Raw genomic sequence first — 27931 nt, 5'->3', positions numbered from 1 at the left:
GCTCCATGGCAGGTTGGATCTTCCCGGATCAGGGATGGTTTAAACCTGTGTCTCCTGCACTGGTAGCCGAGTTCTTTACCACGGGGCTACCAGAAAGCCCCCATGTGTGACTTCTTTGACTGAAATGCTCCTCCCCAGTCTCTTTCCTGAGTCAGTTCCTCCTCACACTTCACATCTTACCTTAAGCGTCATTTCCTCAGGGAAGCTGTCCTGACCCCTGGCTTTTGTAGGTCCTGCCAAAGGAATGCCCTGCTTTCCTTCACTCTCCTCCGTGTGTGACCAGATCTTCCTCAGTGTGATCTTGCGATTGAAATCTCTCTCCTCCACTGGGCTGTAAGGAGGCAGGGCTTTATGCACTAGCGGCCCCTCAGTTGGGCTTCCCTGGTGGTTCAGATGGTAAAGAATCTGCCTGCAGTGCAGGAGACCCAGGTTTGATCCCTGGGTCTGGAAGATCCCTTTGAGGGAATGGCAATTCACTTCAGTATTCTTGCCTGGAGAATTCACCTCAATAGTACCTGGCTCATATTCCGCACCCAAAAAAGATCTGTTGAGCAAGTGAATGGGCTGCAAAAAAAAAACAAAAGGGATAATAATGTTTATTTATGAAGCGTTTACTGTGTACCCGGCACTGAGCTAAATTCTTTAACCGCATCATGTTAATCTTCCCAACAACCCTCTGAAGGAGGTGGTGTGATTATTCTCACTTTACAGAAAAGGAAAATGAAGTCGAGGGATGTTAAGTGACTTGCTCAAGGTCACTCTGCTTGTTAGCGCAGGGGTGAGGGGCGGGATTCATATACAGGTCCTTCCCACCCCCAAAGCAGTGAAAGATGCGGAGGTGAGTGCCGGCTGCGGTCCGCGCGGACGCACCAGAGCCGGCGGAGCATCCCTAGGGAGGGAGTGGGCAGTTTCCCCCGGCTCCACTCCGAGCCGGTGGTGCAGCGCCCGCCCCCGGTCGCGGGCGCAGACTGGCGGCCGCCTCCGGGCCACGTGGTGCGCGCCGCGGGCGCGTCCGAGGAGCCCGCAGCGGCTCCGGGCTCAGAGCTCTCCCGGCTTGGAGAGCGGGCGGGAGCCGGGGGCCGGGCCGGTGCGGACGGCGAGGCGGCTGAGGAGGCGCGGAGGTAGCAGGGAGGCCGGAGCTTAGCGTCCGGCGGCGTCGGGGCCGCGGCCTCGTCCCCGTCCCGGCCGCAGCCTCTTCCCTTGGCGCGTTGCTGGCACCGGGTCTCTGCGCCCAGGGCGCACGGCGGGCAGGGACGCAGTCCGGCCTCTTGGCCGCCATGGAGCCGGCCCCCTCCCGCGACCCCGAGCTGCAGCCCCAGCTCCTCGCCAACGCGTCGGAAGCCTTCCCCAGCGCCTTCCCCAGCGCGGGTGCCAACGCGTCGGGGCCGCCAGGAGCACGGAGCGCCTCGTCCCTTGCCCTGGCTATCGCCATCACCGCGCTCTACTCGGCGGTGTGCGCCGTGGGGCTCCTGGGCAACGTGCTCGTCATGTTCGGGATCGTCCGGTGAGTCCGCTGCGGGTTGGACCGCGCGGCAAGGCCCCAAGGGTGAGGGTGGGGACCGCGGACCTGGGACCCTGACCTCGGACTCCGCACACCCGGGGCCTCTGGGCTTCCTGAAGGGGGCGCCCGGGGGCCCAGCAGAAAGAGCCCTTCCATGGCAAGGGGGACCCTGGCGTGTGTGTGTGTGTGTGTGTGTGTGTGTGCGCGCGCGCGCGCGTTTAACTAACATTGGATAATCTGTGGGCCTCCCCCTATTTCTGTGTCAGACTGTGTGGGACAGACAGTTTGGTGACAGTTGTGTGTCTGTCACAGTTTGCGAGTGCGTGATTCTGTGTTTGTGACAGTACCGATGCGTGTTTGGACCTCCACAATCCTGGTAGTGGTGGGCAGAGATGCCTGAGGTGCGCTGGGCCTCGGGCGAGACAGCAGTGTGTGGGCTGAATATGCAGGTGAGGGCACAGGAGCGCTTGGGTATTTGCATCATGCTGACAGGCGCTTACCAAGTCACATTTGGGGACCATCTGTTGGGGTTCCAGTGTTGGTGTATGTGCTTGTCTCACACTGTCAGTTGGTGATTCTCTCTGTAAGAGCGAGTGACAACGTGACTGTTGTTTCTTGTCGGACCCTGAAGCCCCCATGGGAGGAGAGCATCCAGAGTGGCTCTGGACACTTGTGTGTGCATCTGCTGAGGGGTCGCCATGGTTCCCGGGTACAGTGGGCCAGCCAGTCACTCTCTGCTTCCTTCCCCGGGGCCATCTGGTTCTGAGCTCTGGACGTGATTCAGAGAGGCCGCGGATCCTCCTCACAAATGTCCCCTCTCTCACCTCCTCTTCTCCAACAGTCTTTTTTTTTTCCTGGCAAAAGCAAAAGTGATGTGGTTGGGCTGGACTGGAGTTTGTACTTTCATCTCAGGAAGTAAAGTTCTCTTCTGTGTCTCTGTTCAGTGCAGGGACCTTCTCAGAGAGTCTAAAGCATCATTGGCTTGCCCAGAAGCAGTCTTCCTGACCCAGCCCTACCAATGCAGACACAGGCAAAAGGGCTTGAAAGGAAACTCCCATCCTGGTTAACTGGAAATGGGTCATCTGTGCTGGCTGACCAAGGGACAACCCTAAACCTCTCTGGGGCCTGGTGCCACCAGACAGGGCAGAGAGCAGGGGGCAGATTGTGGATTCAGAGGCTGGAGATGTGAACTGTGGTCTTGGCCCAATTGCTGATGCCTGTCACACTGGGGGCCCTTTCTTCTCGCCCACCATCTACCCCACCTGCCTCAGTTTCCTCGTCTAGGGGATAGAGACCCAGTCTCTGTAGCTGGGACCATGAGTTCCAGAATGGGAGGTCTCTGTTGGACAGAGCACAGTACACTGGAGTGTTGTGTGGTGTTGGGGTGTTGTGGGAGCTTTGGCTTGGATGATTTCGGGGGAAGCTTTGCTCCCCCAGGAGGAGTGGAGGGCACAAGAATTTCCTGTTCTTTCAGTGACTCATCACCAGCTCCAGTGGGAGAATTTTCCCAAGCACAGGCAGGAGCAATCTTTGCTTTGTCGGTGGTTCTCCCCACTTTACCTTGGGAAGTAGTCCATGAACTGGCTCTGCCACTGGGGTAAACCGCTTGGCCTCTTTGAGCCTCAGTTTCTTCATCTATAGAATGGGGAAGTAATAGAGTCTTCTTTGACAGTGTTTTTGTGAGGTGGCACTCAGAGAGCATTATAAATGCAGCTGGCATGGTGTCTGGACCCAGTAAGTGTGAGGAGGAGGAGTAAGATTTCTCAGAAGGAGAGTGAGGGGGTGCTTTTCCTAAGGTGGGCCTGGGAGTAGCTCTGATTCCAAGAGTCCCAGGTTCCTGCACTCGTGCTCTGGGGGGCTGGGGCGGAGGTCTCAGTGCTCTGATCTGGGGAAAGCCAAGTGTCAGTGTGCTCACTTCCACCTCCAGTCTCTTTCCTGGGGCCTCTGACTGGTCGGCTGATGAGTGAACCCCCCCGCCCTACTGAGCCAGGGGAGGGCCTCTCACTTCTGAGGGTCCACTGAAGGCAGGCTCTGGGCTGCATGTGCTAGGGTGCTGCCCATCAACCTTCCCCACATCACCCTGTGTCAAGTGCATCTTGCAAGCAGCATAGCGGACCCCTTAGGTCCCTGTGTCGTGCCGACATTTCCCGGGGCAGCCATCTATGTGATCACTGGGCCCGACTGATTGAATCCTCTCCTGCAGCCTGGTAGGATAGGCATCAGCATCCCCATCATTGTCACTTCCAGTGTACAGTTGAAGAAGCCGCAATTCAGAGGGAGGCAAGGTGGCTTGTTCCCCTAGGTCCAGAACTTTTTCCAGAGCTGCCTGGGGTAGGGGACAAAGAATCGCATAGAGGAGGGGGCGGAATCCTATCCATCCTCTTGTCCTAGGGTTCTCAGAGAATGATGGAGACAAAAGCACGGTGACTACACATGTTATTCAGCACATGTGCTTTAGGCTGCCATCCTTGGGGAGGGGAATGACAGGCCCTGGCACTTAGTCCTCCCCCACTGAAAGGGAGGCTAGGGACAGGGCAACTGTCTGGGGCTCGACTTCTGCTGGCAAAGTCCCAAGAGCAGTGTGTGTACAGTGGGGAGCCAGGATGAAGAAAACCTCCAGTGTATCCATGGTTCTTTGAGCATGCAGAGCTCAGCCCCACCAGTAAGTGAGTCAGTTGATTGGCTGAATGAATGAGTGATTGAATGGATGAATTCTGCCTGTGAGTCCTGAGCTCAGCCTACTTGGAGAGCAGGGGAGGATTTGCAAAAATGATCCAGAAGGCCGTTGGGACAAAGAAGGAGGGAGGTGAGCGGCAGAGCTAGGGCTCTGAAGCCAGACACTGCTGCTGCTAAGTCACTTCAGTCGTGTCCGACTCTGTGTGACCCCATAGACGTCAGCCCACCAGGCTCCCCTGTCCCTGGGATTCTCCAGGCAAGAACACTGCAGTGGGTTGCCATTTCCTTCTCCAATGCATGAAAGGAAAAGTGAAAGTGAAGTCGCTCAGTCGTGTCCGACTCTTCGCGACCCCATGGACTGCAGCCTACCAGGCTCCTCCGTCCATGGGATTTTCCAGGCAAGAGTACTGGAGTGGGGTGCCATTGTCTTCTCCAGAAGCCAGACACATCAATGTGCAAATCCAGAGTTCAAAGCCACTTACTTGCTGTGTATTTGGACTAGTGACTTCACCTTTCCGAAACTCATTTCTTCGCGTGTAAAGTGAATGTAACAGCAGCACATCTGGGGTGGTGGTGAGGATTAAAGGAGACATGTTGTGTCTGAGCCCTTTAAGCCCTTTGAGAACAGGGAGGGTTTCTATGTGAAGGAATGAAAAGAATTAACTCATTCAATAAAAATCCATACTAGATGCTGAGATGTGATGGTGGGGAAGAAAATCCACCATCCCTGCCCTCGTGGAGCTTAGGTCTGGGAGAAATAGACATTCGTCCACTAGTCATCCAACAGATAGAAGTTTGCAGCTGTGCTGAGGGCCATGGAAGAGTGAGCTGTGAGACCCGGGATCGGGGAGGGTCTCACCTGGTCTGGAAATTCCAGGAAGGCCTCTGAGGAGCTGAAGGGTATGGAGAGGGTAACTAAGTAAAAAGGTGAGGAACAAGGCTGACATGAATGAGGGGCTGGAAAAAAAAAGATCACAGGAATCTCAGAATCCCAGAGCACAAAGCACTCCCTGTTCCCCCATCCCAACTTCCAAGGATATGCTTGGGAAGCCTGTTCACCCTCTGGATACACAAGAGGGGCCTCTGGGAATTGCACTCTTAGCCAACAGCCTGTGGTTTCTGAAATTTCCATGAAATGTGAGCAGGAGTTTGGGGATATGTGGTCCCCAGGCAGATGCTCCCTCCCTCCCCTTGCTGGGTGAGTTCAGCCAGTGTGGGGACTTGGGGAGTCTTTACAGCAGATGCCCGACAACCCCTCCTTCCGGGTGGAGTCATGCCCTGAGCAGGGCTGGCATCTCAGAGTTCCCATTCCAGCTCTCTAGGTGGAGTGGAGTGTGAAGGGCTTAAGGATCCCCACATCTCTGATGACTCCATCTTTAGAAGTCATCAGTGATGATGCCATCTTCCCTGTACGTGGCCCAGAACTTCCTGGTTTGCCTACCCCAAATTCAGGGAGGAGAATGGAGTCGATGCTTCTCCGGTGTGGCTGCTCGTCCACCTGCCCTGTCTGCTGCCTCCTCCTCTCCCTGACCCTGGTTTGGGCGTGTTTATACCTTGCTGTGTCTCTCACCAACCCCCCACCAGGCCTCCCTGTCTCTTCATAACTCTGCCTCTTGAGCTCTTCCTAGGCTGGTGTCTCTTCTGACTCTTCTCCTTGTATCAGATGCCAGCTCTGCCACCTGCCCAGATCTTTAGCAGGCTGGATGGCTGCTCTGCCCTGCGGTTTCGTCATTTATAAAATGTGGATTGTAGCACCTGCCTAAGAGGCACCTTTGTCCTAAAGATGACAAGGTGGTGTAGCTAGAGCATTGTGTTTTGCCTCCCATCCCAGGGAGCTGCAGCACAGAGCAAGCAGGGAGGGGGGGTTGGGCCTGGCAGCCTGGTGTGGGGCAGGGTCACGACAGATGAGTGAGGCATTCTGGTTGTCCCCTCTGTCTACTGCCCAGGTGCCAGGCGTGGCTGGAACAAGTGCTCGGTGGGGGGAGCCCTGAGTTCCTGTCTTGCTCTTGGAGACCCAGCGTGAACCTCCTGCCTTCTGGTCTCCCTCCCCTCTCTTGCCTGGATTGAGGTCTTGCAGACCCTGGGGCCCTTGGACCACGAGAGATCCCAGTGAGGTGAGACAGTGCAATGGAGAAGGTCACACCAGGAGGTCAGGTGGTGCTGGTCTGCCATCCCTGCTCTACCATATCCGGTGGCGTGGCTTTGGGAAACGGCTTAACTCTCCTGAGCCCCCTTTCTGCATTTGCAAAATTGTGGTGATCAGGATAGGCTCTTGGGAGGACTACGTGAGATCATGCATGTAAAGGTCATAGCACAGCACTGGGCACAGAGTAGGCCTTCAGCACATGCCAGATTCTGAGATTAACTGGCACCCCAGTGGCTGTTCCAGGCAGGCAGAGCTGGTGGCCATGAGATTGTCTACACTTTCCACCTTGGGTCCTTTCCTGCTTCCTGCATCATCTGCACATTTACTCATTCAACAAGCATTTGCTGATACTGATCCTGCCGGGCCTGTCCAGCTGCAGCCCCCACGGCCCAGATGCTCAGCTGAAGCCGCATCATGGGCCCTGGCTTCTGACACAGCCATGCGCCCTGGACCCCCTAGTAAGTTCCAGTTCCAGGGACAATTGCAAATTTTCAGAGCTGACGGAGTCTGGAGGCACCCAGCCAGGGCAGGTGGTGTCTGTGCTGAGTCGTGATGTGGGTGGGAGCAGTGGGTTGGCTCCACAGAGAGGTGAGGATGGAGCATTCCAGGCAGGGGGAACAGCACGAGCAAAGAAATCTTCAGGAGATGATCAGAAGGCAGCACTGCAGAGGGCGGGGAAGTTCACTGTGGCTGAACGAGGAGTGCTAGAGGGCAGGGCTGGCAGCCAGGCGCCAAAGCAGGAAAGGTCTTGCAAGCGGGTGTCCGCCTCAACAGGGTTGTCAGGTGCACCTGCTGAGAGCTGAGCTGCAGCCAGGCCCTGGGGCTGGTGATGAACCACCGACTACAATCTCTGCTTTCCAAAATTCCTGGGGGAGTGGGATGCACATATTAGAGGAACTCCATGAGCCAGCCCCCGGGAATTGGAGGGAGTCATTCTGGTGGGGGCTTCGCTGGTGGCTCAGATACTGGAGCTGTTAAGTTGCCCATTCATGTCTGACTGTTTGGACTGCAGCATGCCAGCTTCCCTGTCCTTCGCCATCTCCCGGAGTTTGCTCAGACTCATGTCCATTGAGTTGGTGATGCCATCCAACCATCTCATCCTCTGTCACCCCCTTCTCTTCCTGCCTTCAATTTTTCTCAGCATCAGAGTCTTTTCCAATGAGTCAACCCGTTGCATCAGGTGGCCAAGGAATTGGAGCTTCAGCTTTCACATCAGTCCTTCCAATGAATCTTCAGAGTTAATTTCCTTTAGGATTGACTGGTTTGATCTCCTTGCAGTCCAAAGGACTCTCAAGAGTATTCTCCAACACCACAGTTCGAAAGCATCAATTCTTTGGCACTCAGCTTTCTTTATGGTCCAACTCTCACATCCATACATGACTACTGGAAAGACCATAGCTTTGACTATACAGACCTTTGTTGTCAAAGTGATGCCTCTGCTTTTTTAATGCACTGTCTAGGTTTTGTCTTAGCTTTCCTTCCAAGAAGCAAGCATCTTCTACTTTCAAGGCTGAAGTCACCGTCCACAATGATTTTGGACCCCCATTTTTCCCCCCATCTATTTGCCATGAAGTGATGGGACTGGAACCCATGATCTCAGTTTTTTGAATATTGAGTTTTAAGCCAGCCTTTTCATTCTCCTCTTTCACCTTTCTGGGGTCAATCCCTAGGTCAGAAAGATACCCTGGAGTAGGAAATTGCAGCGCATTCTGGTTTTCTTGCCTGGAGAATTCCATGGACAGAGAAGCCTGGTGGGCTGCAGTCCAGGGCGGGTCACAAAGACTCGTACAGGACTGAGCGACTAACACTGTTACTACTATTCTGGCGCGGAGAGGGGAGGGAGAACTTAAGAGAAGCCTGGATTCAGGCCCAGCATGGCTGTATGAGGGGCTGGAGGCTGTGCTGAGGCTCGAGTTGTGAGACTGGACAGGTTCTTGGGCCCACGGTAAGGCAGCCATGCTGGGAAATGAGGGAACTTGGAGTCACAGGACATGGGGAAGAGGACTTTGGAGCAGTCTGTGCAGAATGGAGTTCAAGAGGATGAATTTGGTGTAGCGGGGCTGGATCAGGGCAGTGGAGAGCTGGATGACCTTGGGCAGGCCCTGGAAATCCTAGCCTTGGTTGTCCCTTTCAAACTGCAGTGTTGTGGGACCCGAAGAAGGCCGGAGGCTGGGCCGGATGAGCCCTGGTGACGCTGAGCAGGGAGGGCAGCTGCAGTCCTGGCCAGTGTCCCTGTGCCTCCTGGCCCTGCCCCGGGGCCCAGCTTCCTAGCCTGTTGGGTTTACTTTCTGGGGAGTGTGTATGACTCATAGGCACACCAGGGAGAAGCCGGAGGAGTCAACTTCCGCATTCCTGCCACAGGCCAGAGGCTCCTCTGAGCCACAGTGGGCCTGCAAGGGAGTGAGAGATGGGGACCAGAAGGCTCAGATGGAGCAGGTGGCTCTCACAGCCAGAAAGGGGCAAACCCAGGTCTTCCTGGCTCCCAAACCCCTCCAGACCCACTCTACCACTGCTGTCCGTGAGACACATGGGCAGTGGAAGCGAAGGCTGGGCCTGCCTAGTTAGAGGAGGGAGGACCAGGGCTGGGGCGGAAGGCAGATTGCTGTCTGCAAACCTCTTAGGCCTCTGCATGAGGTAACAGCACTTGAGAGCCTGGATGTCAGAGCCAGACTGATCTGGGAATCGCATTTACTAAGAGAGGGAGCTTGGGAGATACATGCATGACCTTTCTTGGCCTCAGTTTTCTCATCTGTAAAATGGGAGTAGAAATAGACCCCTGTGAGATCCCAACCCTCACAGGGTGGTTATGAGAAGCTCGTGAGGCTGGATGTGAAGGAATTCAGTACAGAGCCGGAACTTGGTAAGTATGCTGTACATATTTTCCGTGATTTTATCTATTTAGAAGAAGAGTGAGACTTGCATCTCATTCATTTGATTGACATTTCTCGAGCCCCAGAGGAACTAGAATTTTGGGGTGGATACTACAGGGAAACTATCAGCTCAATACTAAACATTTTCTTTTACAATAAACACAGTAACACATGTTGCTATAAGTAACACTAGTTATTTCAGAAAACACTGAGGCAGTTAAGCAGAGACAAATGTTACCAATGATCCTACCATAAAGAGAAATGCTTTGTCATTTTGATGTATTTGCTTCCCATCTCTTTCTGTGTCTCTCACTGTGTGTGTGTGTTTTAATGACATTGGAGTCATACTGTGCTGAAATAATGGGCACATCATATATAATATTTTGCTAGCAGCCTTCTCACATCGTTCAGTTCAGTCGTTCAGTCATGTCTGACTCTTTGCCACCCCTATGGACTGTAGCATGCCAGGCTTCCCTGTCCATCACCAACTCTTGGAGCTTACTCAAACTCATGTCCATCGTGTCAGTGATGCCATCCAACCATCTTATCTTCTGTTGTCCCCTTCTCCTCCTGCCTTCAATCTTTCCCAGCATCAGGGTCTTTTCCAATGAGTCAGTTCTTTGTATCAGGTGGCCAAGGTATTGGAGTTTCAGCATCAGTCCTTCCAATGAATATTCAGGACTGATTTCCTTTAGGATGGACTGGTTGGATCTCCTTGCAGTCCAAGGGACTCTCAAGAGTCTTCTCCAACACCACAGTTCAAAGCATCAATTCTTCAGTGCTCAGCTTTCTTTATAGTCCAACTCTCACATCCGTACATGACTACTGGAAAAACCATAGCTTTGACTACAGAGACCTTTGTCGGCAAAATAATATGTCTGCTTTTTAATATGCTGTCCAGGTTGGTCATAGCTTTTCTTCCAAGGAGCAAGCATTTTTTAATTTCATGGTTGTAGTCACCATCTGCAGTGATTTTGGAGCCCCCCAAAAAACAAAGTCTCACTGTTTCCATTGTTTCTCTATCTATTTGCCATGAAGTGATGGGACTGGATGCCATGATCTTAGTTTTCTGAATGTTGAGTTTTAAGCCAACTTTTTCACTCTCCTCTTTCACTTTCATCAAGAGGCTCTTTAATTCTTCTTCACTTCCTACCTTAAGGGTAGTATCATCTGCATATCTGAAGTTATTGATATTTCTCCCAGCAATCTTGATTCCAGCTTGTGCTTCATCCAGCCCAGTGTTTCGCTTGATGTTCTCTGCATTTAAGTTAAATAAACAGGGTGACAATATACAGCCTTGACATACTCCTTTCCTGATTTGGAACCAGTCTGTTGTTCCATGTCCAGTTCTAACTGTTGCTTCTTGACCTGCATACAGATTTCTCAGGAGGCAGGTCAGATGGTCTGGTGTTCCCATCTCTTGAAGAATTTTCCACAGTTTGTTGTGATCCACACAGTCAAAGGCTTTGGTTATAGTCAATAAAGTAGAAATAGATGTTTTTCTGGAACTTTCTTGCTTTTTCTGTGATTCAGTGGATGTTGGCAATTTGATCTCTGGTTCCTCTGCCTTTTCTAAAACCAGCTTGAACATCTGCAAGTTCATGGTTCACATACTGTTGAAGCCTGGCTTGGAGAATTTTGAGCATTACTTTGCTAGCATGTGAGATGAGTGCAATTGTGCGGTAGTTTGAACGTTCTTTGGCATTGCCTTTCTTTGGGATTGGAATGAAAACTGACCTTTTCCAGTCCTGTGGCCACTGCTGAGTTTTCCAAATTTGCTTCTTTGAAGACATGATTTTATTTGGTTGTGCTGGGTCTTAGTTGAAGTACGTGATGTCTTCCATTTTCACTGGGGCATGTGGAATCTTCAGTTGCAGCACTCAAATTCCTAGTTGCAGTGTGTGGGATCTAGTTCCTTGACCAGGGAGGGAACCCGGGCCCCCTGCAGTGGGATGGCGGACCCTCAGCTCCTTGACCGCCAGGGAAGTCCCTGCAGACATGATTTTTGATAGCTGTGTTGTATGAATGTCTTTTATATGGGGGTACTTATGCTGTTTCCCATATTATGCCAATCTAAATAATGTGTCTGTGAATGTTCTTAAATCCATATGTTTGTGCACATCTCATATTATTTCCTTAAGGAATTTTCTGATAGAGCTCTTCAGGGAGGTATGGGCCACTGTGTAATACAGGGAGTTTCCTGTCCATGAAGCTGTGCAAGAGGGTTCTGGCAAACCACTATGTGGAGGCTTGGCACTGGAGATTCAGGTAGAGAAAAGACAGACAGACATAATTTCAGGCTCCCCTTCCCGCAGCTGGGACTGGAGGAAGAATGCTTCTCAGATTTCCCTTCTCCCCTTCCTGGAGGATGATGCCTGAACTTTAGAGGAAGAGGGCTGTGCAAGGGCAAGACATGATTTCATTAACGTCAGAGTCCTGGGACCTCTAAATCTAATTGGCTACCCGGAACATCATAACATGCACAGGAAGAGGGATAATCGAGGGGTAGAGCAGAAGCCAGGCTTAAATTAGCAATTTACCATCATGCAAGCTGCAGCGGCCCCATTACCAGCTGAGGGGCACAGAGTAGGACGGGGTGTCTGGTTGTGTTCTATTGATTCAGAGCTCCCAGTGCAGCTGCAGAAATCAGCAGCTTTGTCTCTGGCCGGGGTGGGTGTGTACAGCAAGAATTTTTTCTTCTGTAACTTCCCAAGTCTTTCTTGATAAGTGGAAGGAACTCAAACTTCAGAGTCCTTTGAAGTCAAAAGGTCCCATTCAGGGCACTTCCCTGGTGGTCAGTGGCTAAGACTCCATGCTCCCAATGCAGCTGGCCCAGGTAAGCCCCATTCAACAAACATGACACAGGGAGAGGTAGAAATGGCCTCGCTGCCCTCCCCTGCAGAAGTAACCTTTTCACCAGGGCATAGAATTTTGAATCACAGATGATGATTCTCTTTACTGAATATTTATTTTGTGCCAGGCACTCCGCTTAGATATGTGTATATATTATCCTGTTTAATCCTCACCCTATTAGTGAGTACTGTTTACCCTATTTTCTAGATGGGGAAACTCAAGGCTCAGAGAATGTTTGATATAATAACATCCTCAAAGTCCTGGAGTCGGATTGAAGTCAGGTCATTCTGATTGCAGAGCCCACACTCTTTTTTTAAATTGAAGATTCATTGGTTTACAATGTTGTGTTAATTTCTGCTATTCAGTAAAGAGATTCAGTTATATATATGTAACTGAATATATACATATGTTCTTATTTATATTCTTTTCCACTGTGGTTTATCTTAGGATATTGAATGTAGCGCCCTGTACCATGCAGTACAGTAGGACCTTGTTGTTTATCCATCCTATTTATAATGTTAATAATTTGCATATGCTAATCTTGAGTTCCCACTCCATCCTTCCCCCACGGCAGTCACAAGTCTGTTTTGTCTGTGAGTCTGTTTCTGTTTGGTAGATATGTTCATTTGTTTCATATTTTAGATTCCACAGAGAAGTGGTATCCTATGGTATTTGTCTTTCCCTTTCTGATTTGTTGCACTTAGTATCACAGTCTCTAGGTCCATTTGAGTTGCTTCAAGTGGCATTATTTCATTCCTTTTTTATGGCTGAGTAACATTCCATTGTATATATGTACCACATCTTCTTTATCCATTCATCTGTTGATGGATATTTGGAGTTTCCACATCTTGGCTGTTGTGAATAGTAGAGCTACGTGCTTAGCCTTTGCCCTGTCCTCTGCCATCTTGTATGTCAAGTTCAGCCCCTCTGATTTACCAGTGAGTAAACTGAAGCCTGGAGAGGTTCTCTGTCTTTTGAATCAGTGGCCAGTGCAGGACTGGAACTTTGCTTTCCCTCACTTACATCTCTTTCCATGCTTGGGATTATCTGAGCCAAAGGGTGTCTGGAAACAGGAGTAGCTGGGAACGTTAAAAGTGAGTTCCTACACAGGGCAGCCCAGCCTGGGGGCCACTGACAACACAAAACGGGCCCAAAGAACCCAGTTCCCCCAGGGGCAAGGCCAGCAGCTGGTGAAGCAGCCTGTCCTTCAGAGACGGGATGCAAATCCAGGTCTGCTTCTTGTTGGCCTTCCACCCTTGGGCTCACCTCACTGAGCCTGTTTTCTCCTCTGAGAAATGGGGATGATAGAAAAACACCTGTGTGGCAGGTAAACATATATTCGGCAGCTCGTCCTAAGTACCAGGTAGGGTTCTAGGTGCTAGGTGTGCAACAATGATAAGACGCAGTCCCTGTCCTCATGGAGCTGACATTCTAGTGGCGAAAAGTTAGATGCTAAAGAAATAGATGTAAGGCCAATGGCATAGGCAATGAAATCAACTCACGCAGGCTCAAGGAGAGAGAGTGGCGGGGCTGCTGGTAGAGATGGCGAGGATGGTGGGGGACAGGGGAGGAGACCATCGAGTAGAGGCCAGTTGCTGGGAGGAGGTGTTTTAGCAGAGACAACAGTGAGAGCAAGCGTTAGGGGAAATGATGCAGGGCCTAGCGCAGGGCCTGGCCTATATCAGGAAGTTATTGGTGAGAACGATGCCTTTTGGCTGGTTGCCTGGGACTTGGGAGCAGGGGTAGGGATTAAGCCAAGGGAAAGAAGCTGCTTCTCCCAGCCAGGCCAGATGCCCCTGCAGGACAGATGGAGGTAATCTGTTTCCCTTGGTTACAAAAACTCATCCTCAAAAAAAAAAAAACAAAAAACAAACTCATCCTCCTGAAGTGCCGGGAAATGCCCCACATTTAGTGATTTTCCATTCCTCTCGGTGAGGAGGGCAGGAGCTCACATGTGGTCACAGGGCTGCCCTGTTGGGAGGGGCAGGTGGCCCCAAGACATTTCTTCCGTGGGCTCAGGCCTGGTCATTCTGGATAAGCGAGAGGTCTACAGCAAAGCATGGCATATCGACTTGTTGGACTTAACATCAAAGATACCACTGCTGACCTTTCTCGAGGGCTGACACACTGGGCAGCTCTGTACCGAGTGCCTCACATACATGGTCTCTTTTAATTCTCCCAGCGCTTTGACATACACGGTCCCTTGTTTCTTTCCATTTGACAGATGAGGCCACTGAGCCTCAGAGGTGGTAATTTGCTTGCTGAGGGCATCAGTGGGTAAATGGCAAAGTCAGCCTTTGAACCAAGGCCTGAGATTCCTGAAGCTCGGTCATGCAGTGCCCATGAAGGAATGTCCGTGAAGGAGGTCGAATTCAGGATACTCTCTGGTCCCAATTGTGGAAAAATGACTCTTTTGTACAGCAAGGGATTACAAGAGGCTGTGGAACGGGGTAAGTTGATTTATAGTTACGAAAATACTGAATTGTTGGGGACTTTTCTGGTGGTCCAGTGGCTAAGACGCTGCTCTCCCAGTGCAGGGGGCCTGGGTGTGATCCCTGGTCAGGGAACTAGATCCCACAGGCCGCAACTAAGAGTTCTGCAACAAAGATCCCACAACTAAGACCCGGCACAGCCAAATAGAGAAATAAATGAAAATAAATATTAAGACAATAAGAATAAAATAAAAGACTGAACTGTTAATAAATAAAACAAAAGTAAGACTGCTGTGTGTCAGGCAGAAGGAGGTATATATAATAAGGAATGCTCAGCATAGCCAAGGGCCTGGAGTGGGGAAGCCTGAGCTTTTCAGATCATGTGACTTTAGACCCTGGTTCTGTTCCCTCTGTGCTTCTTGACAAGCGCCTCTCTGTGCTACAGGTTCCTTCTGTGAATGAAATGTATTGATACCCACTTCCCAGGGTTGGTGTGAGTCAGAGGAGACTGAGTGTGAAGTGCTCTGCACGAGGCCTGCCTTGCCCATCGCCCTCCAGGAGTGGCCCTGGGCGTGAGGTCGGTGGAGGGACAGATCAGGCAAGCTGTGTAGCGTTCATATAAGATCACTAAGGATGATAAAGTTGTGGGCATTTTTTACACTGAATTATGGGATGGGAACATTCACTTGGCAATGGCAACGACTCAAAATAATTAAGAATCCAACCAGTTAAAACTGTGGCAAAAACGAGCCTGTGCTTTGGCCGTATTACAAGGTGCCATGCTGGAAACCTTCCATGCAAAATCCCACTTAATCTTCATAGCACTTTAATGAGAGAGGAACCACTGAATATGCCTTTACAGATGATGAAGCTGAGGCTCAGAGATGTAAGACTTTTGCCCGAGGACACCAAGGTTAGTAAGTGTTCCCCTGGCCAGGCCTGCCCTCTCTCCACTGACCACTGCCCTCATCACACTCGACCCCCTAAACAGCCTAGCACTCTGGTGGTTGTCATTGTCCTTTTCGGGGTGAGGAGATGGTGGCTTCTTGGCACCACCTTAGCCTAGAGCATGATTTTCAGGTCTGTGTCAGTCAGAACCCTACCAGAAAAAAAAAAGACCAGTGAGATATAGTTCAAGGAATTGGCTTATGCAACTGTGGGGTGTGGCTAGGGAAGTCTGAAATTTGTTGGGCAGGTTGGCAGGCTGGCAACTCTCAGGCAAGAGCTGATGCTGTGATCCACAGGCAGAATTTCTTCTTCCTCTGGGAAGCCTTAGTTTTGCTCTTCAGGCAAAACTCATTATCATGGATAACCTCTTAAAGTCAACTGATTGTAGATGTTAATCATATCTACAAAATCCCTTCACAGCAACAACTGGATTAGGGTTTGATTAAATTTGTTGTTTAGTCGCTAAGTAGCGTCTGACTCTTTGCGACCCCATGGACTGCAGCACACCAGGCTTCCCTGTGCTTCACTATTTCCCAGAATATGCTTAAACTCATGTCCACTGAGTCGGTGATGCCATCCAACCATCTCATCCTCTGTCACCCCCTACTCCTCCTGCCCTCAATCTTTCCCAGCATCAGGGTCTTTTCCAATGAGTTGGCTCTTTGCATCAGGTGGTCAAAGAATTGGAGCTTCAACTTCAGCATCAGTCCTTCCAATGAATCTAAAGGGTTGATTTCCTTTAGTGTTGACTAGTTTGATTTTCTTGCTGTCCAAGGGACTCTCAAGAGTCTTCTCCAACACCACAGTTTGAAAGCATCAATTCTTCACTGCTCAGCCTTCTTTATGGTCCAACTCTCACATCCACACATGATTACTGGAAAAACCATAGCTTTGGCTCTATGGACCTTTGTCAGCAAAATGATGTCTCTGCCTAGATATGCTGTCTAGGTTTGTCATAGCTTTTCTTCCAAGTTGCAAACATCTTTTAATTTCATGGCTACAGTCAACAGTCTGCAGTGATTTTGGAGCCCAAGAAAATAAAATCTGTCACTGTTTCAATTTCTCCCCCATCTATTTGCCATGAAGTGATGGGGCCAGAAGCCATGATCTTAGTTTTTTGAATGTTGAGTTTTAAGCCAGCTTTTTCACTCTCCTCTTTCATCTTCATCAAAAGGCTCTTCAGTTCCTCTTTGGTTTCTGCCATTAGGGTAGTATCATCTGCATATCTGAGGTTGTTGATACTTCTCCTGGCAATCTTGATTCCAGCTTGTGATTCATCCAACCCAGCATTTTGCATGATGTGCATATAAGTTAAATAAGCAGGGTGATAATATATAGCCTTGTTGTGCTCCTTTTCCAATTTTGAACTAGTCTGTTTTTCCATGTGCAGTTCTAATCATTGCTTCTTGACCTGCCTACAGATTTCTCAGGAGGCAGGTAAAGTGGTCTGGTATTCCTCTCTCTTTAAGAATTTTCCAGTTTGTTGTGATCCACACAGTCAAAGTGTTTAGTGTAGTCAGTGAAGCACAAGTAGTGAGTTTTTCTGGAACTCACTTGCTTTTTCTGTAGTCCAACGGATGTTGGCAATTTGATCTCTGGTTCCTCCGCAATATTGAGTAAGTAACTGGGCACTGTAGCCTAGCCACATAGACACATAAAATTAATGACCATCACGGGGTCAAACAGACCTGGGATTGAGTCCTGGTCGTATAACCTACTGGCTCTATGATCTTGGGCAAGTTTCTCTGCCTCTTTGAGCCTCAGAGTCCCCTGGTCTGCTAAATGCAGTGACAGTGTTCACCAGAGTAATTTGTCATGAGGATTAAGTGCAGTGATGGAAATCAAGTACCTTCATCCAGTGCCTGTCATATAGGAAGAGGGGAGACACACACAAACATCAGTGGTCTTGAATTGGGCATTTTCTGGCTGTAGTGTAATCGCACGTTCCGGTGCTTGTCTTCCCTTTTACACTGGTGGCTCTTGGAGGGCAGGGACTGCATCCCATCATCTTCTATCCTGTTTTCTAGCTCAATCCCTGGCTCTGAGGAGGCTTCACTGAGTGTTTCTTAAATATCTAATTGGGACTTTGTTAATGAGATTCCCTCTGAGGGGCTGGGATGTATAAGAAAACTCTCCCAATGACAAGACAAGAGGGAAAGAAGATGTGCAGGAACCTCAGACTTCTGTTTGCTCTACAGTAACACCCCTTCCTTTTCAGCTTCGTAGGGCTTCCCTTGTGGCTCAGCTGGTAAAGAATCCGCCTGCAATGCAGGAGACCTAGGTTTGATCCCTGGGTTGGGAAGATCCCCTGGAGAAGGGAACGGCTACCCGCTCCTGTATTCTGACCTGGAGAATTCCATGGACTTTATAGTCCTTGGGGTTGAAAAGAATCAGACACGACTGAGCGACTTTCACTTTCACTTTTCACTTTCTGCTTAGTAAGTCTCTCCTCCAGGGAGCCTTCTCTGATGCCTCCTCCGTGTTCCCACAGTGTCCAGCACATGCCGCATCAGAGACCCATACAGTTTTCAAACCCCTGATCACTCATTCCTGTCTCCCCAGATGAGGGGGTGCAGTGAGCATCCTTTGGAGCCCCAGTCTAGGGTCTGATACTCAGGTAAGCATATCAGTAGGTGTTTGCAGGACGGACATGTTCTATTTCCAGAGACCCATGGGCTGATACGTCACATCTAAGGAAATCTGCCTCTGGGGCAGTGTCCAGCTGCCTCATCCGCTGGTCCAGTCATCCTTACGCCAGAAGCAGAGCCAGAGTGGAGACGAGTTTCTCTTCCCTGCCTCCCATGGGTGTGTTGTGGTTCTTGAACTGAACCAAACAAGGTGCCTGCCCTGTTTATTGCTGAGTGCTCTCTGGAGGCCACCCCACCCCCCTCACTCATGTGCAGCTCAGGAGCCTTGTATTTCTATGTTCCAGCCTTCAATCTTCTCTTTCGACACGCTTGCTGGGCCTCGTTGTCATTAACCACTTTGCTTCCTCAGGCTTTGCCAAAACTGAGATAACTAACTAGTTTCTGGCTACTCGCCACTCAGATGGTGGGCAGGTCATAGCTTGCTGCCCTCCCTGCCCACCCCAACTTGTTTTGCCAGTGGGAAGAGCAAGCACCCCTTGTTTACAAATACAGGGAGCCTCAGCTGGACCGCTGGGTGGCCGTTGCTTTATTTAAGCTGTTCATCCCCCAGAGTGGGCACAGCCTTTGGGATCACCACTGTAGCTATGCCTTGGTTTCTTCATTTGTAAAACAAAGGGATTGAACTTGACCAACTGAGAGAAGATGGGGTAGAGGTCAGGACTCTGGGTTCTGGAATTAACCCAAGACTTACCCAGGTCCTGCCACTCCTAGTTCCAGGATTTTGGGTGAGTCACTTCAGCCCTCTGAGCCTCAACCTTTCTCACCTGTAAATGGGGAGAATAATGGTCACCTCCTGTGGTGGTTATGCCCCTTCAGTGGGATGGTGAACACACATATGGCCCTTAGCAAGGCAACTGGCACATAGTAAATGCCCAGTAAATACTCTTATCAGCTGTCTTTCTTTCCAGTGCTAGCATTCTGTATTTCTGATGAAAAAAGTCTTTTTGCTGGTCTTGCAGGGGAGTGGAGCAGTTTTAACAGACATTGCTTCTGTGTTTTAGGCCACTGCTGGCAAGACGGTTATCCTTATGTATTCATTCCCTAGGGCTGCCATAACGAATCACCATAAACAGGGTGGTTTATTTTTGTTTTCTAAAAAATATTTATTTTTATTTGGCTGTGCTGGGTTGCAGCAGGCAGGATCTTAGACATTCCATGTGGCATTCGGGATCTTTAGTTTTGGCCTGTGGACTCTCATTCCCTGACTAGGGATCAAATCCAGTCCCCCTGTCTGGGGAGCGTGGAGTCTTAGCCACTGGACCACCAGGCAGTCCATCAACTGGGTGGTTTAAAACAATAGAAATACTTTCTTTATAGTTCAGGAGGCTCGAAGTCTGAAATCAACAGGACTCTGCTCCCTCTGAAGGCTCTGGGGAAGAGTTCTTGGTCCCTGAGCTTCTGGTGGTGGCCGGCACTCGCTGTTATCCTCTGGGCTTGTAGCTGTGTCCCTCCAGTTCTTGGCTGCGTTTTCACATGACCGTGTCGCTCTGTGTATCTCTGTTCTCTTCTTACAAGGACACCAGTCATTGGATTTAGGGCCCACCTTAATCTATTCAATAGGACAACCATTTCTTTTTTTAAAAAAATAACTTTATTGTATTCATTGCAGTGGCTTCTCTTGTGTAGCATGGCTCTAGGGCACAGGCTCAGTAGTTGCAGGGCATGGGCTCAACAGTTGTGGTGAATGGACATAATTGCTCCATGGCAAGTGAGATCTTCCTGGACCAGGGATTGAACCCGTGTCCCCTGCATTGGAAAGTGGATTTTTAACCACTGAACCACCAGGGAACTCCTTAGGTGTGAATTTTGAGGGCAACTATTCAACCCAGTATGCTCTCCAAGGCTCACTTTCCTCCTTTGTTATGAGGATGATAATAGCAATTTCATAGGGTTGTTGGAGTGATTGAATGAGATAGTCTTTATAAATGTCATGGTAGGATGCAGTATAATACACCAGACTCGTGTTAAGTACTGAGTCTGTGTAGCTGTTGTGTTGGAGATGGTGGCAGAGATGCTGACAGTGATGGGGACAGTTGCATCCATGGACCCACCCTCCCTGGTTAACCACTGGACGCAGGGACGGACAGTGCAGGCAGCAATCTTGTCAGGAACTCTGAAGCCGTGGACAGGAGCCCGTTTCCCTTTGGCCTCTTACCTTGAACCCTCATCTGAGATTTAGCTCCTGGGAGGGCAGCTTCAAGAAGTAGAAAGAACTTGGGCTCCTAGAAGTCGGGGGAACTGCTATTCTGTGTGACCTTGCACAATTGTCTTTCCCTCTCCAGGCCTCAGTTTTCCCATCTGCAAAGTGGGTGGGGAAGTTTGAACTCAGTGTTCCAGATCAGAGCCTCTTCTAGGGAGGAAGTTCCAGAACAGGGCTCTGTGTTTCATCTCGATGGTGGTAGGTTACCAAAGGGCCAGAAAAGGAGTCAGGAGCCTGGGACCCCAGGGATCATTCTGGGCCCATCTTCCTCATCTGGACAAGAAGAGAAGCCATATGATACGAATGTGCCAGGAGTGTGCTAGGGAGATCATAGGCATGAACTCATCCCACACTCACCACACCCTCGAGAGGAAGGATGGTTATACCCAGTTCACAGAGGAGCAAACTGAGGCTCAGAGAAGTTAGAACTCACCCCGGGTCTTACGGTTAGAAGCATCTGTTGTTGTTCAGTCGCTCAGTCGTGTCCGACTCTGCAACCCCATGGATTACAGCACGCCAGGCTTCCCTGTCCTTCGTCATCTCCCGGAGTTTGCTCAAACTCATGTCCATTGAGTTGGTGATGCCATCCAATCATCTCATTCTCTGTCATCCCCGTCTCCTCCTGCCTTCAATCTTCCGCAGAATCAGGGTCTTTTCTAAATCTGACTTTCTGATGTGAAGTCAGCTCTTCGCATCAGATGGACAAAGTATTGGAGCTTCACCTTCAGCATCAGTCCTTCCAGTGAATCTTCAGGGTTGATTTCCTTTAGGATTGACTGGTTAGAAGCAGAGCTGGGGCTTAAATCTAGGTGTGTCTGGTGCCAAAGTCCATGCTTCTCCTTGGCTGCACTTTTACTGTATCATTTCCCAGAGCTGCTGTAATGCATTGCTGCAAACCCAATGGCTTAAGACAACAGAAATGTAGTCTTTTATATTCTTGGAGGCCAGAAGTCCAGAAAGTGTCTCCAGGACTGCATTCCCTCTGAAGGCTTTTGGGGAAAAATCTTCCTTTCCTCTTCGGCTTCTGGTGACTCCAACAGTCCGTGGCTTGTGGCCACATCAGTGTAATCTCTGCTCCCATCTTCACATGGCCTTCATTCTTCCTGTGTGTTGTGTGTCTCTTACAAGGACACTTGTCATTAGAGCTAGGGGCCCACCCCAATAATCCAGGATGGTCTCAAGATCCTTAACTTAGGGACTTCCATGGTGGTCCAGTGGTTAAGATGCACTCCCAATGCAGGGGGTTCTATCCCTAGTCAGGGAACTAAGATCCTACTTGCACAACCAAAAAGAAAAAAAAAAAAACGTATAAAAAAAAAAAAATGTAATTACATGTGTAAAGACCCCTTTTCTAAATCAGGCCACTTTCACCAGTTCTGGGTGTTGGGATGTGGACTTGTCTTTTTAGGGGCTGCCGTTTAACCCACTACGGTTGTTACTGGAACTTTGGTAGTGACACTACCTGCTGGAGGTGCAAGGAGCTCAGGGAGAAGTAGAAGAGGAACAAGGTTGTGAGCTGGAACAAAGTTGCCCGTCTGGGGTGCGTGATGTGATGGGAGCATGGCTTAAGCTGATGTCCCACCAGCAGTGATGTCAGTGAAGTAAGAAATACACAAAAACGCATCTGGGGGAAAATAAAAAGTAAAAAAATAAATAAAAGGAGAGACCCCACCACGTCTATGTATGGTGGATGCAGCCAGCCAAGGGGCAGAAACCTGAAAACGTATCCACAGAGGCCACCCTTCCTGGTGTGGCCCGTGTCCACGTTAATGGCTTTGGGGTTATAGATCCCACTGAAAGTAGATTCAGCCTCCCTTACCTGCCTGGAGAGATGGGAGAAGGCCTGAGCGTCTGTGATGTGGCTTACCTGCATCGTCTTGGCCCTCCCTTAACCCAGAGGTTGGTACCGTCTTTACTCGCATCATTCCATTTTTAAAAAGATTTTCTTTGTTTCTTTTTGGCTGCGCTGGGTCTTCGTTGATGATGGGCCTTTCTGCAGTTGCAGTGAGCAGGGGCTGCTCTTCCTTGAGGTGCACGGGCTTCTCATTGTGGTGGCTTCTCTTGTTGCAGAGCGTGGGCCCTAGGCACGGGCTTAGCAGTTGTGGCACAAAGGCTTAGTTGCCTGGAGGCACGTGAAACCCTCCTGGACCAGGTATCGAACCCATGTCTCCTGCATTGGCAGGTGGATTCTTAACCACTGGATCACCAAGTTGGATAATCATATTCTTGAATGCCTGAGGCCCAACTGAGATGGGGGCTCCAAGGAATGGCTACTCGGTGTGAGAAGGCAGCTTACCAACCAGCCATACTGAGCACTTACTCTTCTTCATATTAACTCAGGTCTCACCAAGCTGGGTGAAGGGAGTACCATTAACATCTTTATTTTCCAACACGTGGACAAGAGAAGGGTTAGGTTTAGAACCTGTGATTTGTGAGTGTAACCAGGAAAAATGGTGCCAGGTGACAAGGAGGGAGTTTTCAGCTCAGATAAAACCAAGAACTTGTTTTCCTGTGAGTTGTCCCCAATGGGAAGGACTGTGCTGCAGGTGGCGAGTTCCCCATCTCTGGATGTACATAAGCAGAAACTGCGTAGTCATTTGTCTGGAGTGCCACAGAGGGAATGCCCTCACTGGGAAGTTTCCTTCTAGCTCTGAGATCCTAGGAATTTCCCAAGGAGACCATCAGATATCTTTGTGCACAAAGACATTTATCACAATACTGTTTATAATACCAAAAGAGCAGAAGCAACCTATGTGTCTTTTAATCGGAGATTTATTAAGTAACTATCTTTGGGAGCATTAGTGTCTGTAAGTGAGACTAGCTCCAGCTTGTAGTCTGTTCTTGTATAGTCCTTGAGCTAAAAATGTTTTTTTTTACACTTTTCAGTTCAGTTCAGTCGCTCAGTCGTGTCCGACTCTTTGCGACCCAACAGGAATTCCCTGGTAGTCTAGTTGTTAGGACTCCACACTTTTACTCTTAAGGGCTGGAGTTCAATCCTTGTTCAGGAAACTAAGACCTCCACAAGCCCTGAGGCCAAAAAAAAAAAAAAAAAAACGAAACACACAAACAAACATGTTAAACAAAAAGCAGAAGAATATGCATCAGAGACCTTAAGGGGCCTGCTAAGTCACTTCAGTCGTGTCCGACTCTGTGCAGCCCGATAGATGGCAGCCCACCAGGCTCCCCCGTCCCTGGGATTCTCCAGGCAAGAACACTGGAGTGGGTTGCCATTTCCTTCTCCAATGCATGAAAGTGAAAAGTGAAAGGGAAGTCCCTCAGTCGTGTCCCACTCTTTGCGACCCCATGGACTGCAGCCCACCAGGCTCCTCCGTCCATGGGATTTTCCGGGCAAGAGTACTGGAGTGGGTGGCCATTGCCTTCTCCATTAAGGGGCCTATCGAGCCTAAAATAATTACTTTTTGGCTCTTTACAGAGAAAGTCTGTTGACCTCTGGATTAGAATAACAATCAGTCCCCCCAAATTATATTAATTTGTGTCTGTGGATATGGAAAGATGATTATAGCATATTTTTGAGAAGAAAGAAACAGGTTATATAATAGTATTAGAGCCAGATCCCATTTATTTAAAACAGGGCCTGTATATTTGCCTGTTATCTGTCAATGATAGTCTGTCCTACTGATGGTTTTTAAATTTTCTTTATGAAATGATTCTGTATTATTTGGACCTTCTATAGTGAGCAGCTGTTATTTCTGAGATCTGACAAAGCACTGGGGAAGAAAATTAACTCTGAATACTCCCAACAGTCCATGCTGTTTGGGACCCAGTGAGTTTTGATCTAGGCTGAAGCATTTTGTTTGATTTGGTTCCTAAGGTGCCGTAAGGTCGATCAGCCTGATTGGTGCCCTTACTTTGTTGCTGTTATTGTTTTTAGGTCTCTTGCCCCGTGAGCTCTTATGTATGAGAGGTAAAAGAAAATAGCCCTCAGCTCAGATAAAAACAAATTTGCTCCTTTCGGTAAATGATCTGACAAGATTTCCTTTTGCCAAGGCATAGCTGAGTCACTGCAGATTCAGGGCAGGTAGGGTCAGGCCCGGATGTCCTTCAGGGACCCTGGGTTGGCCTGGGTGGAGGAGAGAAGGGATGAAGGGAGCACCGTGGTCTATCTCAGAGCTCTTGGGTCTATGGTTGGTTACTTCCAAGGATCAGGGTGCTGACCCTCCGTCCTCCGGGAATCCCTCAGTAAATGCTATGTTTATGACACGGTTCCTGCCTGAAGGCTGCCCTGTCTAGTGTGGCGGACAGATGCAGTGACATTCATTCATTCAACAGATGTGCTTTGAGCACCTGCTTGGAGCTGGGAAGTCCCAGGCTTAGTGGTGACCGAGACAATGCCATGCCTTTGGGACTTAATGTTTTCCTTGTCAAAGAGAGTATGTTAAGGGTGCGCACTCTGGGTTTGCAGGGGAGAAGCTGAAATGGAAGTCCAGAGGAAGGCACCAGGGACTTGGAGATGCCCACAGGGGTGGAATCTCTGCTCCGCCTCTTTCTGCCTCTGCATCCTTGGGCAAGTTCCTTTATTGCTCCCCATAAATCAGGAATGATAAATCCTATCCACCCCATAGGGTACTGGGAAAATTAAATGATGTAAAATGCTTTCCCAGTGCCTGGCACAGAGTCAGTGTCCAACAAATGCTTATTATCTATTAAAGAATAAAACGAAGCACAGGTGTAAGAAGTACCTAAAATCATGCCTGAGAAAAACCTGGGATGCAGCTGTAATGCCACAAATTCTGGCTGCCACCCTTGTGACCAGAAGTGGACATATTGTTCTGAACTGACCTCTCTTCCTTGCCCCACCGGGCCCCATCATGACATCTGTGCCATTGTTCTGAGGTGTATAAGTCTCTCTCCCCTACCCTACCTGGACTGTGAACAGGTGGTCTCCAAACTCCAGATCATAGCAAAGTTGAGGAATGTGTGAGGGCAGGTGAAGGCTCTGGAACCAGCCCACCTCTGGACCAGTTCCCTCCCTTTGGTCCCTGCCTCCAGACTTGGCCCCTCTGCCATGGCTGATGTGTGATAAGCTAGGTCTTAACACTCAGGGTTGCAAAGAGGTTGAAATGAAATCATGCATTCAGTGCATTTGGCATACTACCTGGTACATGCGGGCTTCCTTGATAGCTCAGTTGATTCCTGGGTCGGGAAGATCCCCTGGAGAAGGGATAGGCTATCCACTCCAGGATTCTTGGGCTTCCCTGGTGGCTCAGCTGGTAAAGAATCCACCTGCAATGCGGGAGACCTGAGTTTGATCCCTGGGTTGGGAAGATCCCCTGAAGAAGGGAAAAGCTACCCACTCCAGTATTCTGGCCTGCAGAATTCCGTGGACTGTATAGTCCATGGGGTCACAAAGAGTCGGGTATGACTGAGTGACTTTCACTTTCACTGGTACAGGAGAGAAAAGACACTTAGAGAATATTGCTTTAAAAAAAAAAATGAGCCACCCAAAGCTGTCAGACCTGTCCCCTTGGGGCCTTGTACATAGGAGGGAATGTTTTAGTCTTCTTCTGGGCGCTGGGCATTAAGATGTCAATCAGTCTAACCAACCGCTCTGGGTTTCCCGGGGGAAGGAAATTCTTACCAGGAGCTTACTTGTCATCAAGAAGCCCAGCTCTCCAGAGACCCAGGAGCATGTGTGGATTTCCTGTGGCCCTGGCTGTGCATTAGACACTGAGCAAGGCCAGTCTGTATCAAGTTAAAGGGAAATGGATAGAGGTGGTGCCTGTTCTTCCCTGCCTGGGGCTGGCGGGGAATGGGGCTTGTCTGACAGATGGTGGAATGGGTTTAGGGCTCTGAAATCAACATGGTCAGGCACTCGGTGCTTCCTATAAGGGAAGCCTCCCTGAGGTCTGAGAAGGATTGTTGTTGTTGTTTAGTCAGTCGTATCTGACTCTTGTGACCCCATGCACTGTAGCCCACCAGGCTACTCTGTCCATGAGGTTTCCCAGGCAAGAACACTGGAGTGGGTTGCCATTTCCTTCTCCAGGGATCTTCCCCACCCAGGGATCGAACTCACGTCTCCTGCATTGGCAGGCAGATTCTTTACCACTGAACCACCAAGGAAGCCCCTGAGAAGGATGGTTGGGAGGAAATTCCCTAGCAGCTGTGTAATTCAAGATGCGCTAAAGGGGATTTTGACCTAGAAAAAAAGAAAAGCAATGAGTTTCCCAAGGCATCTCAGAGTCAATAGAGTTCATCCCCAGGGTTGGGCCCAATTCAGAGAGGATTGAATTCTATGAGAAAAATAAGCATAAAAATATCAGGGAAAATAAACCCTTAAAGGCTGCTAATTCTTACCTCTGTGCTGGCTAGTAAGCTAGAGGCTTTCGCTTGTGTTGGCTCCAAAAGCGTGATTACTCTGAAATTACCAATGAGGAAACGGCTTCAGAGAGGCGAAGTAATTTATTCAAGATCACACAGCTAAGTGTGTTGAGGAGCTAGGATCTGAATGGCACTAAAGAACTTCCTCATCAGACTCTCTAGCTCAGAAAACAGGCACAGTGAGAGCACTTGATTAGCCACAACTTATTTATTGCAGTAAAATACACATAAAATTTGACCATTCTTAATTGCACGGTTCACTGACGTCACGTATATTCACATTGTCATGCAGCCATCACCAGCATCCATCTCTAGAACTCTTTTTCATCTTCCCAAACTGACACTTTGTACCCATTAAATAATAACCCCTCAATTCTCTCTTGCTTCCGTCCCTGGAAAGCACCATTCTACTTCTGTCTCTGTGAATCTGACTACTCTCAGTACCTCATGTGAGTGGACTCACAGAGGTCTTCGTCTTCTTGTGACTAGCTTATTTCACTTGGTGCACGTCCTCAGGGTTCCTCTATGTTGGAGCATGTGTCAGAATTTCCTCTCTTCTTAAGGCTTGATGATGTTCCATTGTATGTATAGACCACGTTTTGTTTATCCATTCATTCATCTGTGGGTACCTCCGGCTGTCGTGGATGATGCTACTATGAGCATGCGTGTACCGATTACTCTTCATGACCCTGCTTTTTTTTTTTTTTTGTCTTTTTTTAGAATTTATTTTTAATTGGAAGATAATTGCTTTACAATGTCATGTTGGTTTCTGCCATACAGGTATACATATGTACCTTCCGTCTTGAACCCCTCTCCCACCTCCCAGCCCATCCCACTCCTCTGTAGGTTGTCACAGAGCCCCAGGCCGAGCTCCCTGGGTCATACAGCAAATTCCCACAGGCTGTCTATTTACACTTGGTAATGTATATGTTTCAGTGCTGCTCTCTCAGTTCATCCCACCCTTTCCTTCCCCCGCTGTGTCCACAACTCTGTCCTCTCTGTCTGCATGTCTATTTCTGTCCTACAAATAGCTTCATCAGTACCATTTTCCTAGATTCCATGTATATGTGTTCATATATGATATTTTTCTCTTCCTGACTTACTTCAATCTGTAAAACAGGCTCCAGCTTCATCTACCTCACTAGAACTGACTCAAATGCATTCCTTTTTATGGCTGAGAAATATTCCATAATATATATGTACACAACTTCTTTATCCATTCCTCTATAATGGACATCTAGATTGCTTCCATGTCCTGGCTACTGTAAATAGTGCTGCAGTGAACACTGGGGTACACGTGTCTTTTAGAATGGTTTTC

The 27931-nt window shown here is 49.2% G+C and overlaps 1 protein-coding gene across 1 annotated transcript in view; it reads left to right on the top strand.

Annotated features, from left to right (window-relative positions):
• Positions 1-1015: 1015 nt before the first annotated feature.
• Positions 1016-27931, top strand: part of OPRD1 (opioid receptor delta 1) — a 40683-nt gene continuing 13767 nt past the window's right edge. The window contains exon 1 of the mRNA XM_027518490.1: positions 1016-1504. Coding sequence (XP_027374291.1) covers positions 1278-1504 — 227 coding nt within the window. The 5' untranslated portion in view covers positions 1016-1277. The remainder of the gene's footprint in view (positions 1505-27931) is intronic.

This window comes from Bos indicus x Bos taurus, chromosome 2 (assembly GCF_003369695.1).
Source record: "Bos indicus x Bos taurus breed Angus x Brahman F1 hybrid chromosome 2, Bos_hybrid_MaternalHap_v2.0, whole genome shotgun sequence".
Lineage (NCBI taxonomy): Eukaryota > Metazoa > Chordata > Mammalia > Artiodactyla > Bovidae > Bos > Bos indicus x Bos taurus.
The sequence above is the reverse complement of the archived record's forward strand: the minus strand, read 5'-3'. Positions and strand labels throughout refer to the sequence as shown.